At 47.6% G+C, this 14,454-nt stretch overlaps 1 protein-coding gene across 1 annotated transcript in view; it reads right to left on the reverse strand.

The window, feature by feature from the left end:
• LOC139373608 (thrombospondin type-1 domain-containing protein 7A-like) overlaps positions 1 to 14,454 on the reverse strand; it is a 166,962-nt gene that overhangs the window by 91,706 nt on the left and 60,802 nt on the right. The window contains exon 2 of the mRNA XM_071114307.1: positions 1,249 to 2,329. Coding sequence (XP_070970408.1) covers positions 1,249 to 2,329 — 1,081 coding nt within the window. The remainder of the gene's footprint in view (positions 1 to 1,248; positions 2,330 to 14,454) is intronic.

Raw genomic sequence — 14,454 nt, forward strand, 5'->3', positions numbered from 1 at the left:
GTCCATCATTACTGAAGGTCAATCAAAATTTCAAGAACTTTGAAAGTTGCTTCAAGTGCAGTCGCAAAACCCATCAAACGCTATGATGAAACTGGCTCTCATGAGGACCGCCACAGGAAAGGAAAACCCAGAGTTACCTCTGCTGCAGAGAATAAGTTAATTAGAAATTGCAGACCAAATAAATGCTTTACAGAGTTCAAGTAACAGACACATCTCAACATCAAGTGTTCAGAGGAGACTGTGTGAATCAGGCCTTCATGGTCGAATTGCTGCAAAGAAACCACTACTAAAGGACACCAATAATAAGAAGGGACTTGCTTGGGACAAGAAACACGAGCAATGGACATTAGACCGGTAGAAATCTGTAATTTGGTCTGATGAGTCCAAATTTGAGATTTTTTGTTTCAACTGCCATGTCTTTGTGAGACGCAGAGTAGGTCAACAATGATCTCCGCATGTGTGGTTCCCACCGTGAAGCATGGAGGAGGAGGTTTGATGGTGTGGGGGTGCTTTGCTGGTGACACTGTCGATTTAGATTTAAAGGCACACTTACCGCAGTATTTTGCAGCGATACGCCATTCAATCTGGTTTGCACTTATTTGGACTATCACATGCCTTCAGGCTGTATAAGGGCTATTTGACCTAGAAGGAGAGTGATGGATTGCTGCATCAGCTGACCTGGCCTCCACAATCACCTGACCTCAACCCAATTGAGATGGACCACAGAGTGAAGGAAAAATTGCCAACAAGTGCTCAGCATATGTGGGAACTCCTTCAAGACCGTTGGAAAAGCATTCCAGGTGATGCTGGTTGATATAATTCCAAAAGTGTGCAAAGCTGTCATCAAAGCAAAGGGTGGCTACTTTGAAGAATGTCAAATATAAAAAAATATTTTGGTTTGTTTGTTAACACTTTTTTGTTTACTGCATGATTCCATTTGTGTTATTTCATAGTTTTGATGTCTTCACTATTATTCTACAATGTAGAAAACAGTAAAAAAAAACTTGAAAGAGTAGGTATGTCCAAACTTTTGACTGGTACTATATATATATATATACTATATATATATATGTATATATATATCTTCCACGTTGACATTAGAGTATTTTTGTAGATCGTTGACAAAAAATGACAACTAAATCCCTTTTAGTCCCACTTTGTAACACAAAAAATTTGAAGAAATCCAATGGGGGTGTAGACTTTCCATAGGCACTGTAACTGAGACTATAAATTATAAGTACGACTTACCTGAGTGCATCAGCGTTGCCGCTCCTGTGAACACAGGTCACCTCCCGGGTCTGGTATCCAACCTGCAGGTCCCAGAACTTCCCTCCCTGTCGGTTCTGTCTGTTCCTGTTCCTCTTATTTTTGATCAGCTCCTTGGTCTCTGGGTCTTTCACCCTCCCCCTCCCCCTCACCCGCTCTCTCACCCGCTCTCTCACCCGCTCTCTCACTCGCTCCTTGACTGTTTCCTTGTTTTTCCTGCGCCCTTCTTTGGCTGCCTGTCTGCCTTTTCTTCCCTCCTTTCTTTCCTCCTTTCTTTTCATCCTTTCTTCTTTACTCAGACGAGGCTGACGTGGGGTGGGCACCTCGCTGCCCTCTTTGGCCTCTTTACCCTCTTTACCCTCTCTGCCTTTGCGTAGCCGGCGAGGGACAGCCACATCTTTACCTTGATTAAGAGTTGGAGCCTGCCTGGCCGTGCGAGGGAGTGGTACAGAGCAGGGACCCCAGGATCCCACCCTTAGACTATACAGGCTCTCTGGGCCCACACAGGGACCTGGCTGACAAATCTGGAACTCTGTCAAGTTAGGGCAGGCCGAACCCCCGAACATGGGCGGCGCCAGGACAAAACGGACACGATTCTGAAGACCCGTGCCACACATTTTTGAACAGGAAGTCCATGGGGTGAACTGGGAGACCACGCAGTCCCGTGGGCACGGGATCAGACAGGCCTGCTCCAGCCTGGGCTTGGGCTCAAAGTATTCACAAATCGCCACATCCTCCGCTGGCACGCCATCCGCTTTCTGGACGCAGCCCACCTCGCGTGTCTGGATGCCCTCCTCGCCGTGGAGACACACGGCTGGCCGCTGGATCACCCCGGTGCTACGCATGGACACGGGCACGCACTGATTCCAGGCACCCAGCTGCCAGTCATACAGGTCCTTGTGCCAGTCACAAACGTGGAAGCAGCTCTGCTGGTTCTCTGGGCGCTCGGCCTGGTCACAGTTGGTATGAAGGGTAGTCCAGCCTTCAGAGTGGGCACACCACACTGCCCGGCTCTGGCTGCCCCCTGGGCCACACTCGCTGCCCATACACCGGCCCCATGGACCTGGGGAAACAGAGACAGTGAGGTCACAGGGAGTTCAACTGAAGGATGTACTATCAGAGCAGTTAGTCAGAATATTATCCAAATGGAAAGCATACTGTGGAGGTAACTCCTAACCGTCAGATTTTATTGTACAGCGGTGAATCACTATGAGTACTGTGTAAAAGTCCTTCTAACATTCCGTCTAAATGTTGCCATTCAAGACTTGGTCGAAAGTCGGAGGGCAGTTTATAAGGACTTTGCATTATCTCTCCATATGACTTTCCTGTTAATCAAAGCCCCTTGAAAGCCCAGAAGACCAAGCTCTCTAGCGCTGCTATACCAGAGGACTATTAGTCAAAGTTTATAAAGTGCTTCTAAGAACTGTAATCCAACAGAAACAACCAAAGTGCCGTGTAGAGGAAGAATAAGTACTTCCTGATAAATAACGCACACACACACACACTCCGCCAAATCACTCCTCCAAATCACTCCTCCCACTGCAATTAAATCACTCCGCCAAGTGCAATTTTCTGATACACTTCCTTCCTCTAGGATTTATGAGAATGCAATTAAAGGTCTAGGCAAACATCCCATTCGAGCATAAAACGCCAAGTAGGTACATGACAGGCAGACAGAGAGCCCAGAGTCAGGGCAGCATTACCACTCTGACTGGATCAATATTCCCAGGAAATGTAGAAGATGGAAGGTATAGTGGGGAGGGAGGTCACTGAGGAATAACCTAACCTGGTTTACCCTAGCATAAACAGTCAGTCAATCAATCTATCAATTCTGCATGAAGGATAAGCAGGGCTTCTAATAATGGTACAATCAGGCCATGACATCACCAGCGCTGATGTGCTTGTGTTTGAGGTGCCGAAAGAAAAGCTCCGCCAATCTCCGGCTGGACAGGATTCACTGCAATGTGGGCCCATCTTGTGGTGCTGAAGGACAGCCCTACTATTCTATCAGTGAGGATTAGCGGTGGGGAGGGCCCTTCGCTAGTTTATTTGAGCTCTGTTTGATGTTGTTGGATTGAGCAGCTTGCAGTGCTGCTGCTGGATTGGGCTGCCTGCCTTTCTGAAAGCTGAGGCTGGGGAGGGAGAGCCTTCGTAGCTTACTGTGTGGGAGGGCAAGCTGCTCAGATGAATCTGTATTACGGAACTGGGTCAGAGTCAGAGGTATTCTCCTCCTAGCTCAACGAACTACCACGGGCTCTCCCATCCACCCCCTTCTTTTCCCTTGCATCTCCCCGCCTCTCTGGTGTCCCAGTAATCTATCTAAGCAGAGCCAGGGAGGAGTGCCGGCTGTTGTAACAAGGACACAGCCTGGGGTTTACTGACTCCTGGTCCCAGATCAGTTATTGCTGTGTAACAAGGCATAATAACAACCAGAGGAGTAGGCATAACAGATCTGGGACTAGGCAAGGATGAGTGTAGCCTACAGGGGGAGGAATCACAAAGGAAGCAATGCTAAGAGCTGAAAGCTGAAGGAGTCAACCTGGGTTTGTCATTTGGGAGTTGTCTTAAGGGTCAGATAACTTCAAGAAGACATAAGTAATAATTTCCCCCAAGAGATTCCTACATTTTCCATATTTGTGTACATCTGCATGTCTTGCTGTATGCCCGATTATACGCATATGGTAAACTACTACTGATTGACTGCCGGAGGTTCAGCACAGGGGAAATCTCTATGAATGAAAAGCTTAAATTGCTGCACAATCCCGTTTGGCTACCTGAAAACCAGACACAAGCAAGAATATGTTCTCCCTATTATGCTACAAGACTGTTTCTTACCAGAGAAGACTAAATAACAAAGTTCCAATGTAGGCCACTATATCTGCCTGACATAGAATAGACTAGCCTGGGATGTGTGATTCATGACAAGCAGGTTCAGAAAGATAGAAGAGGAGAGGAGAGGAGAGGAGAGGAGAGGAGAGGAGAGGAGAGGAGAGGAGAGGAGAGGAGTCTGAGGAAGGAGGACAGGGGCTGTTTTAAGCAGTGCTTTATGTCTTGACTCAGTAAAGCACAACCATGGTGATGAAAATGTCAGCGGAAGGAGCAGTGTCTGAATTAGCAGTAGAGAGAGAGGCCGGTCGATACGCATCAATAACACCTAGCAAGAAACTGCCTTCGACACAAGAGACGGCCCCGCCGCTGCTGCTGCCACTGAGACACACACACAAACAGACACATGAACTCATGGACACATGGACACATGGACTCATAGACTCATGGACTCATGGACACATGGACTCATAGACTCATGGACTAATAGACTCATGGACTCATGGACTCATGGACTCATGGACTCATGAACTCATGAACTCATGGACACATGGACTCATGGACTCATGGACTCATGGACACATGGACTCATGGACTCATGGACTCATGGACTCATGGACACATGGACTCATGGACTGATGGACTGATGGACTCATGGACACATGGACTCATGGACTCATGGACTCATGGACTCATGGACACATGGACACATGGACTCATGGACTAATAGACTCATGAACTCATGGACACATGGACTCATGGACTCATGGACTCATGGACTCATGGACACATGGACACATGGACACATGGACTCGTGGACTCATGGACTCATGGACTAATAGACTCATGGACTCATGAACTCATGGACACATGGACACATGGACTCATGAACTCATGGACACATGGACACATGGACTCATGGACTCATAGACACATGGACTCATCGACTCATGGACTCAAGGACACATGGACTCAAGGACACATGGACTCAGAGACTCATGGACTCATGGACACATGGACTCATGGACACATGGACTCATGGACACGTGGACTCATGAACTCATGGACACATGGACACATTTCTTTTTATTTATTTCACCTTTATTTAACCAGGTAGGCTAGTTGAGAACAAGTTCTCATTTGCAACTGCGACCTGGCCAAGATAAGGCATAGCAGTGTGAACAGACAACACAGAGTTACACATGGAGTAAACAATTAACAAGTCAATAACACAGTAGAAAAAAGGGGAGTCTATATATACATTGTGTGCAAAAGGCATGAGAAGGTAGGCGAATAATTACAATTATGCAAATTAACACTGGAGTGATAAATGATCAGATGGTTATGTACAGGTAGAGATATTGGTGTGCAAAAGAGCAGAAAAATAAATAAATAAAAACAGTATGGGGATGAGGTAGGTGAAAATGGGTGGGCTATTTACCAATAGACTATGTACACCTGCAGCGATCGGTTAGCTGCTCAGATAGCAGATGTTTGAGATAAAAGTCTCCAACTTCAGCGATTTTTGCAATTCGTTCCAGTCACAGGCAGCAGAGAACTGGAACGAAAGGCGGCCAAATGAGGTGTTGGCTTTAGGGATGATCAGTGAGATACACCTGCTGGAGCGCGTGCTACGGATGGGTGTTGCCATCGTAACCAGTGAACTGAGATAAGGCGGAGCTTTACCTAGCATGGACTTGTAGATGACCTGGAGCCAGTGGGTCTGGCGACGAATATGTAGCGAGGGCCAGCCGACTAGAGCATACAAGTCGCAGTGGTGGGTGGTATAAGGTGCTTTAGTGACAAAACGGATGGCACTGTGATAAACTGCATCCAGTTTGCTGAGTAGAGTGTTGGAAGCAATTTTGTAGATGACATCGCCGAAGTCGAGGATCGGTAGGATAGTCAGTTTTACTAGGGTAAGTTTTGCGGCGTGAGTGAAGGAGGCTTTGTTGCGGAATAGAAAGCCGACTCTTGATTTGATTTTCGATTGGAGATGTTTGATATGGGTCTGGAAGGAGAGTTTAGAGTCTAGCCAGACACCTAGGTACTTATAGATGTCCACATATTCAAGGTCGGAACCATCCAGGGTGGTGATGCTGGTCAGGCGTGCGGGTGCAGGCAGCGAACGGTTGAAAAGCATGCATTTGGTTTTACTAGCGTTTAAGAGCAGTTGGAGGCCACGGAAGGAGTGCTGTATGGCATTGAAGCTCGTTTGGAGGTTAGATAGCACAGTGTCCAAGGACGGGCCGGAAGTATATAGAATGGTGTCGTCTGCGTAGAGGTGGATCAGGGAATCGCCCGCAGCATGAGAAACATCATTGATATATACAGAGAAAAGAGTCGGCCCGAGAATTGAACCCTGTGGCACCCCCATAGAGACTGCCAGAGGACCGGACAGCATGCCCTCCGATTTGACACACTGAACTCTGTCTGCAAAGTAATTGGTGAACCAGGCAAGGCAGTCATCCGAAAAACCGAGGCTACTGAGTCTGCCGATAAGAATACGGTGATTGACAGAGTCGAAAGCCTTGGCAAGGTCTATGAAGACGGCTGCACAGTACTGTCTTTTATCGATGGCGGTTATGATATCATTTAGTACCTTGAGCGTGGCTGAGGTACACCCGTGACCGGCTCGGAAACCAGATTGCACAGCGGAGAAGGTACGGTGGGATTCGAGATGGTCAGTGACCTGTTTGTTGACTTGGCTTTCGAAGACCTTAGATAGGCAGGGCAGGATGGATATAGGTCTGTAACAGTTTGGGTCCAGGGTGTCGCCCCCTTTGAAGAGGGGGATGACTGCGGCAGCTTTCCAATCCTTGGGGATCTCAGACGATATGAAAGAGAGGTTGAACAGGCTGGTAATAGGGGTTGCGACAATGGCGGCGGATAGTTTCAGGAATAGAGGGTCCAGATTGTCAAGCCCAGCTGATTTGTACGGGTCCAGGTTTTGCAGCTCTTTCAGAACATCTGCTATCTGGATTTGGGTAAAGGAGAACCTGGAGAGGCTTGGGCGAGTAGCTGCGGGGGGGGGGGGAGCTGTTGGCCGAGGTTGGAGTAGCCAGGCGGAAGGCATGGCCAGCCGTTGAGAAATGCTTGTTGAAGTTTTCGATAATCATGGATTTATCGGTGGTGACCGTGTTACCTAGCCTCAGTGCAGTGGGCAGCTGGGAGGAGGTGCTCTTGTTCTCCATGGACTTCACAGTGTCCCAGAACTTTTTGGAGTTGGAGCTACAGGATGCAAACTTCTGCCTGAAGAAGTTGGCTTTAGCTTTCCTGACTGACTGTGTGTATTGGTTCCTGACTTCCCTGAACAGTTGCATATCGCGGGGACTATTCGATATTAGTGCAGTCCGCCACAGGATGTTTTTGTGCTGGTCGAGGGCAGTCAGGTCTGGAGTGAACCAGGGGCTATATCTGTTCTTAGTTCTGCATTTTTTGAACGGAGCATGCTTATCTAAAATGGTGAGGAAGTTACTTTTAAAGAAAGACCAGGCATCCTCAACTGACGGGATGAGGTCAATGTCCTTCCAGGATACCCGGGCCAGGTCGATTAGAAAGGCCTGCTCACAGAAGTGTTTTAGGGAGCGTTTGACAGTGATGAGGGGTGGTCGTTTGACTGCGGCTCCGTAGCGGATACAGGCAATGAGGCAGTGATCGCTGAGATCCTGGTTGAAGACAGCGGAGGTGTATTTGGAGGGCCAGTTGGTCAGGATGACGTCTATGAGGGTGCCCTTGTTTACAGAGTTAGGGTTGTACCTGGTGGGTTCCTTGATGATTTGAGTGAGATTGAGGGCATCTAGCTTAGATTGTAGGACTGCCGGGGTGTTAAGCATATCCCAGTTTAGGTCACCTAACAGAACAAACTCTGAAGCTAGATGGGGGGCGATCAATTCACAAATGGTGTCCAGGGCACAGCTGGGAGCTGAGGGGGGTCGGTAGCAGGCGGCAACAGTGAGAGACTTATTTCTGGAGAGAGTAATTTTCAAAATTAGTAGTTCGAACTGTTTGGGTATGGACCTGGAAAGTATGACATTACTTTGCAGGCTATCTCTGCAGTAGACTGCAACTCCTCCCCCTTTGGCAGTTCTATCTTGACGGAAGATGTTATAGTTGGGTATGGAAATCTCATAATTTTTGGTGGCCTTCCTGAGCCAGGATTCAGACACGGCAAGGACATCAGGGTTAGCAGAGTGTGCTAGAGCAGTGAGTAAGACAAACTTAGGGAGGAGGCTTCTGATGTTGACATGCATGAAACCAAGGCTTTTTCGATCACAGAAGTCAACAAATGAGGGTGCCTGGGGACATGCAGGGCCTGGGTTTACCTCCACATCACCCGCGGAACAGAGAAGGAGTAGTATGAGGGTGCGGCTGAAGGCTATCAAAACTGGTCGCCTAGGGCGTTGGGGACAGAGAATAAGAGGAGCAGGTTTCTGGGCATGGTAGAATATATTCAGGGCATAATGCGCAAACAGGGGTATGGTGGGGTGCGGGTACAGCGGAGGTAAGCCCAGGCACTGGTTAGAAAACTAACAACGACTAAATAGCTTGTAGCCAGTTAGCTGGTTAGCTTCTGGAGGTTCTTGAGTGTGTTCTAAAAATGTAAAGATAATAGCGGTTCCGTATCACATTGGGTGAGGCAGGTTACCGGAAGGTATAAACAAATTAAAAATCGAAAAGGGATAGAAAGTAAATATGGGTTCAGTGAGTGTTTGGGACGCGGCGATTCAGACGGTTAGCAGGCCTGTGCTAGCAAGCTAACAGTTAGTAGACGGTGCTAAACACGGTAGCAGTTAGCGGACCGGGCTAAACAAGCTAGCAGTTAGCAGGCCGAATTTGCAAGCAAGGAGATAGCAAGGGCTAGAGAGTTAGCCTTTGGGGACGTCGCAATGGGGGGAGTCTGTTTATTCCTCTTCATGCGGTGACATCGATGGACCGGTCGTGGGTCCGGATATTGTAGCCCAGGAGCTCAAAATGTTCCGTTTGCGGTGGGAATCCGGGGATGAGAAATAAAAAATAAAATAAAAAAATAAGTCCGTTATGCTCTGGTTAGAGTCGCGTTGTTCGAACTGGCGAGAGCTTTCCGAGCTAAAGGTTAGCTGATGACCGGTTAGCTGAAGACCGCGAGCAATGTTTTGCTGAAGCTGGTAGTTAGTTGGCTAGCTTCAGTTGAGGGGTTCCAGATCCGAAGTAAATATAAATACTTTAGGAAAAATAGCTACGTTGGGTGAGGCGGGTTGCAGGAGAGTATTTAGAAGAAGTTGAGGTTCAGCAAAATGTTTTAAAGATATGCGAAGAAAAAAAAACGAAAACAAACGATATATACAAGGGACACGACACGACAACACGTCCTACTGCTACGCCATCTTGGATTCTGTTGTACATGGACTCATGGAGAGATGGACTCGTGGACACATGGACTCATGAACTCATGGACACATGGACTCATGAACTCGTGGACACATGGACTCATGAACTCATGGACACATGGACTCATGAACTCATGGACACATGGACACATGGACACATGGACTCATGGACAGATGGATTCATGGACACATGGACACATGGACTCATGGACACATGGACACATGGACTCATGGACTCATGGACTCTTGAGCTCATGGACTCATGGACACATAGATACATATATATATAGATATATAGATACATAGTTGCATAGATACATAGACACATAGACACAGATATACATAGACACATACACATTTGTGGCTGCCATTGTAACATACTCCTTGCTAGAAAGTGAGGGAAAGCGCGATTGACCGGCCTTTTCACAAAGAAATCAACACTAAATTGATTTTCATAATTGAGAGAAAGGACAAAAGAGGCATCTGATTAGCTAAGGGGTTTAAGCATTCCCAGCACTCTATTCTCTAAAGAAGAACATGTTACAGCTGTGACACATTAGCCTCTGCAGGGGAAGGGTGTGCGCTGTGTGTGTTTGTGTGTGTGTGTGTGTGGAGGGGGGGGATTTTGGATTCAGAGGCTCCCCACTCTGCAGGTGTTCACAGTAATTTATGAACATGTCAGTGGGTGATATGGTTATCCACAGTATGACAGAGAGGGGGAGTGAGTAGGGGAGAACAGCTCAAATTGGCCTGCTTCCCTCCATCACACACACACACACACACACACACACACACACACACACACACACACACACACACACACACACACACACACACACACACCTGCGTCCCCTGTCAACCACTGAGAGTAGCCAGGAGGAAATAAGGGCCCTCTAACAGCATAGAGGAGGGGTACAAGGGGTGTGATACATCAGCCAATCCCCTCTTCTCGAGCCCCCCTTAGAACACCCACCCCAGGCGGACCAACCAGGAACACCCACCCCAGGGGGGCAACACAGAACACGTTAGCAAAAGAGAAAGAAAGAAGAGAAGTGGGGGATGTGAGAGATTGACGGTTAGTTTGAAAGGCAAATATCGAAATAGAGGGAGAGAGGAGGGGAGAGAGGAGGAAGGAGAGGAGGGGGGAGAGGAGGGGAGAGAGGAGGGGAGAGGAGGGGAGAGAGGAGGGGAGAGAGGAGGGGGGAGAGGAGGGGAGAGAAGAGGGGGGAGAGGAGCCTATTGTGAAGAGAGATGGATGATGATGATGTAGAGAGAGAGTGTGAGTGAGTGAGTGAGTGAGTGAGTGAGTGAGTGAAGTCTGACTCTCCCTGGCCAATTATTGGGCCATGTTCCAGTCCTTAGAACCACAGCCCTAGAGCCCTAATGTTTGCGTGGCTATAAGTACACTCATCTTCCCCACCATCACCACACACACACACGTTCCTGACTTAGCTCTGTGTTTCTCTGCCTTTCCAGTAACACACCACACACAGCTTTAATCTTTGCAAATGATTCCCCTCTGCTGCTCACACACCCCAGTCGTTACCCTCAGCAGTTATTTTCCTGCCACGCTATCATATTTTGTATCACCAGACAAATCAATTACTCACAATCCTTTTATTTGTTTATTCGTTTTAATCCCCCTCTCTCTGCAGACAGCTTTGAATCGATAGGAGGGAGAAGGTCATCTTTTGAGGGAAATAAGTGATGTTTTTCTGCCTTTGAAGACAGGCTGTAACAGGCTGTAATGCTGGTGTCTCAACACCCTGTTATTCACTGATAAGATGATGAACCAAGGCCCTCGTTGTGCTACCACAGGAGGGGAGAGACTGGGGGAACCGAGAAGAGGAGGGGAGAGACTAGGGGGGAGGAGAGGAGTAGGGGATAGACTGGGGGGAAGGAGAGGAGGAGGGGAGAGACTAGGGGAAGGAGAGGAGGAGGGGAGAGACTGGGGGGAAGGAGAGGGAGGGAGAGAAGGGCAAGAGAGAGGAAGAGAGGAGAGAGAGAAAGACAGACAGAAAGAGCGCAAGTGAGAGAGAGAGAGAGAGAGAGAGAGAGAGAGAGAGAGAGAGAGAGAGAGGGACTTGTCCCCATGCTTATATCCTCAGTTGCTTTCTTGACAGCTAAAAAATAATTGGATCAGTGTGAAAATTCAGCCCCAGTAATGGGATGACTTTTACATGTCCCTCTCCCCTCTCTCCATCCCTCACTCCTCCGCCTATCCTTCCCTCCCATGGTGCCTGGTAGAGGACAGGCGGTGGCATTTACCAGGGAAATGGAAAGCAGTGTGAGGTGTTGCACCCCACCAGAGGGTTTGGTGGAGGTGTGTGTGTGTGTGTGTGTGTGTGTGTGTGTGTGTGTGTGTGTGTGTGTGTGTGTGTGTGTGTGTGTGTGTGTGTGTGTGTGTGTGTGTGTGTGTGTGTGTGTGTGTGTGTGTGTGTGTGTGCGTCTCACCATAGGGTGTGGATGGAGAAGATGGGAAAATGGGGGGAAAAGGGGAACCCCATCAGGCTAGTCAATCTGTATTCCTACTGTATGCTGAACACACGCCTATGATAAAGAAACTGTGAAAAGGTCAGGGATTTCAGATTAACCATCTACTTCATGTCCCCATGTGGAGATGATGTTATGTCCATTATTTCCATTAAAATGGAAACAAGGAATATCTTCCCGACCCTAAAGCACAAATTAGTCTGCCTACGCCAGAAACACAGCCTCATAGCATGTTGTAAAGCTTTAGTGTTTAGGCATCAGTAAAAGCATCATGACCAGACATTGTTTCTATATCCGTAAAGAGGGTTTCCCGAACACAGGTTAAGTATAGCTCTGTCAGAAATAGGCTTAATCTGTTTCTGGAAATCAGACCCTAAAAGAACTGTACAATAACATCTAACTGACCACCCGATAAAGCACCCCAGACAGGCACGTAGACAGGACAATCAGTCTGAAACTATGTAGTCATTAAATAAAATGAAATCATAAAAAAAAAAATGCGCTGAATACAACAAATGTAGATAATACTTAAAGATGTCCAAGATGGCGTAGCTATCAGACGTCTTTTTCTTTGTCTTGTCTCGTCCCATGTATATATCTTTTTACATATTTTTCTTCGCATTCTTTTTAATATTTTTCCTCAAACTCAACTTCAAAATACTCTCCTTTTATTTTTAAAGTATTTATATTTACCTCCGAACTGGTATACCTCAACTGAAGCTAGCTAGCTAACTAGCTACCAGCTATCAGTTATCAGTCAGCTAACCACTGTTGGCGGTCATCAGCTAACCTTTAGCTCGGAAAGCAATCGCCAGTTCGTACAATGCGTTTCAAACCAGAGCATACCGGACCTATTTTCCTGTCCATATCTCCGGATTTCTATCGCAAACTCTGAATCTTTTCATCTGGATCATGGCAGCTAGCTAACCGCAACTCAGGTTGACTACTCCTGGCTAACATTTCTGTCCCGGAGCAAGCACCAACTAGCCTGGAGCTAGCCCATGCTAGACCCATCTCCCGGCTAGGGCTCCTGGGCTACTCCTGTAGCCCACTCCTCGGCTACAATATCCAGACCCCTTCTACTGCTGGTACGGGGCATGGAACCCCGCCGATCCTTCACGACTGGAATACCGATATAATCTGCCTGAGGATCCCAACAGGCCCCTCAGGTGCAACGTCCCCTGAAAACCCATTCTGCTAAACGCAGCCTGCTAGCTATCTATAGCATATTGGACTGTTAGCTGATCCATCGGCCAGTTTCTTGGACCACTATAACCATTTTGCCCATTGGACTTGGATCCCTCTGCTACTTGGAACCCTACTAATTCCATGACTGGTCTTTCGATGTCACCGCACGAGGAGACAAAAACAGACTTTCCCCCATGGCGACGTCCCTTAAAGGTCCTTATGCTAGCTTGCTAGCCCCGGCCTGCTAACTGCTAGCTTGCTAACTGTCTGAATCGCCGTGTCTCCAGCCAGCCCAACCACTCACTGGACCCATACGATCACTTGGCTACGCATGCCTCTCCCTAATATCAATATGCCTTGTCCATTACTGTCCTGGTTAGTGGTTACTGTCTCATTTCACTGTAGAGCCTCTAGCCCTGCTCAATATGCCTTAACCAACCATGTTGTTCCACCATCCACATATGCGATGACATCACCTGGTTTAAACGTCTCTAGAGACTATATCTCTCTCATCATTACTCAATGCCTAGGTTTACCTCCAGTGTACTCTCTTCCTACCATACCTTTGTCTGTACATTATGCCTTGAATCTATGCTACCTTGCCCAGAAACCTGCTCCCTTTACTCTCTGTTCCGAACGTGCTAGACGGCCAGTTCTTATAGCCGTTAGCAGTACCTTTATCCTACTTCTCCTCTGTTCCTCTGGTGATGTAGAGGTTAATCCAGGACCTCCTACTCCCCAGGTGCTCTCATTTGTTGACTTCTGTAACCGTAAAAGCCTTGGTTTCAAGCATATTAACATTAGAAGCCTCCTCCCTAAGTTTGCTTTATTCACTGCTTTAGCACATTCTGGCAACCCAGATGTCTTAGCCGTGTCTGAATCCTGGCTTAGGAAAACCCCCTGAAACGTTGAAATTTCCATCCCTAACGATAACATTTTCCGCCAAGATAGAACTGCCAAAGGGGGCAGTGTTGCAATCTACTGCGGAGATAGCCTGCAGAGGTCTGTCTTACTATCCAGGTCTGTACCAAAACAATTTGAGCTTCTACTTCTAAAAATGCACCTTTCCAGAAACAAGTCTCTCACCGTTGCCACTTGCTATAGACCACCCTCTGCCCCCAGCTGTGCCCTGGACACCATATGTGAATTGATTGCTCCACATCTATCTTCTGAGCTCGTGCTGCTAGGTGACCTAAAGTGGGACATGCTTAACACTCTGGCCATCCTACAATCTAAGCTTGATGCCCTCAATCTCACACAAATTATCATAGATATCATCCTAACAAATCACCCTCCAAATACTTGGTTTTCA

This window comes from Oncorhynchus clarkii, chromosome 18 (genome assembly GCF_045791955.1).
Source record: "Oncorhynchus clarkii lewisi isolate Uvic-CL-2024 chromosome 18, UVic_Ocla_1.0, whole genome shotgun sequence".
Taxonomy (NCBI): Eukaryota; Metazoa; Chordata; class Actinopteri; order Salmoniformes; family Salmonidae; genus Oncorhynchus; species Oncorhynchus clarkii.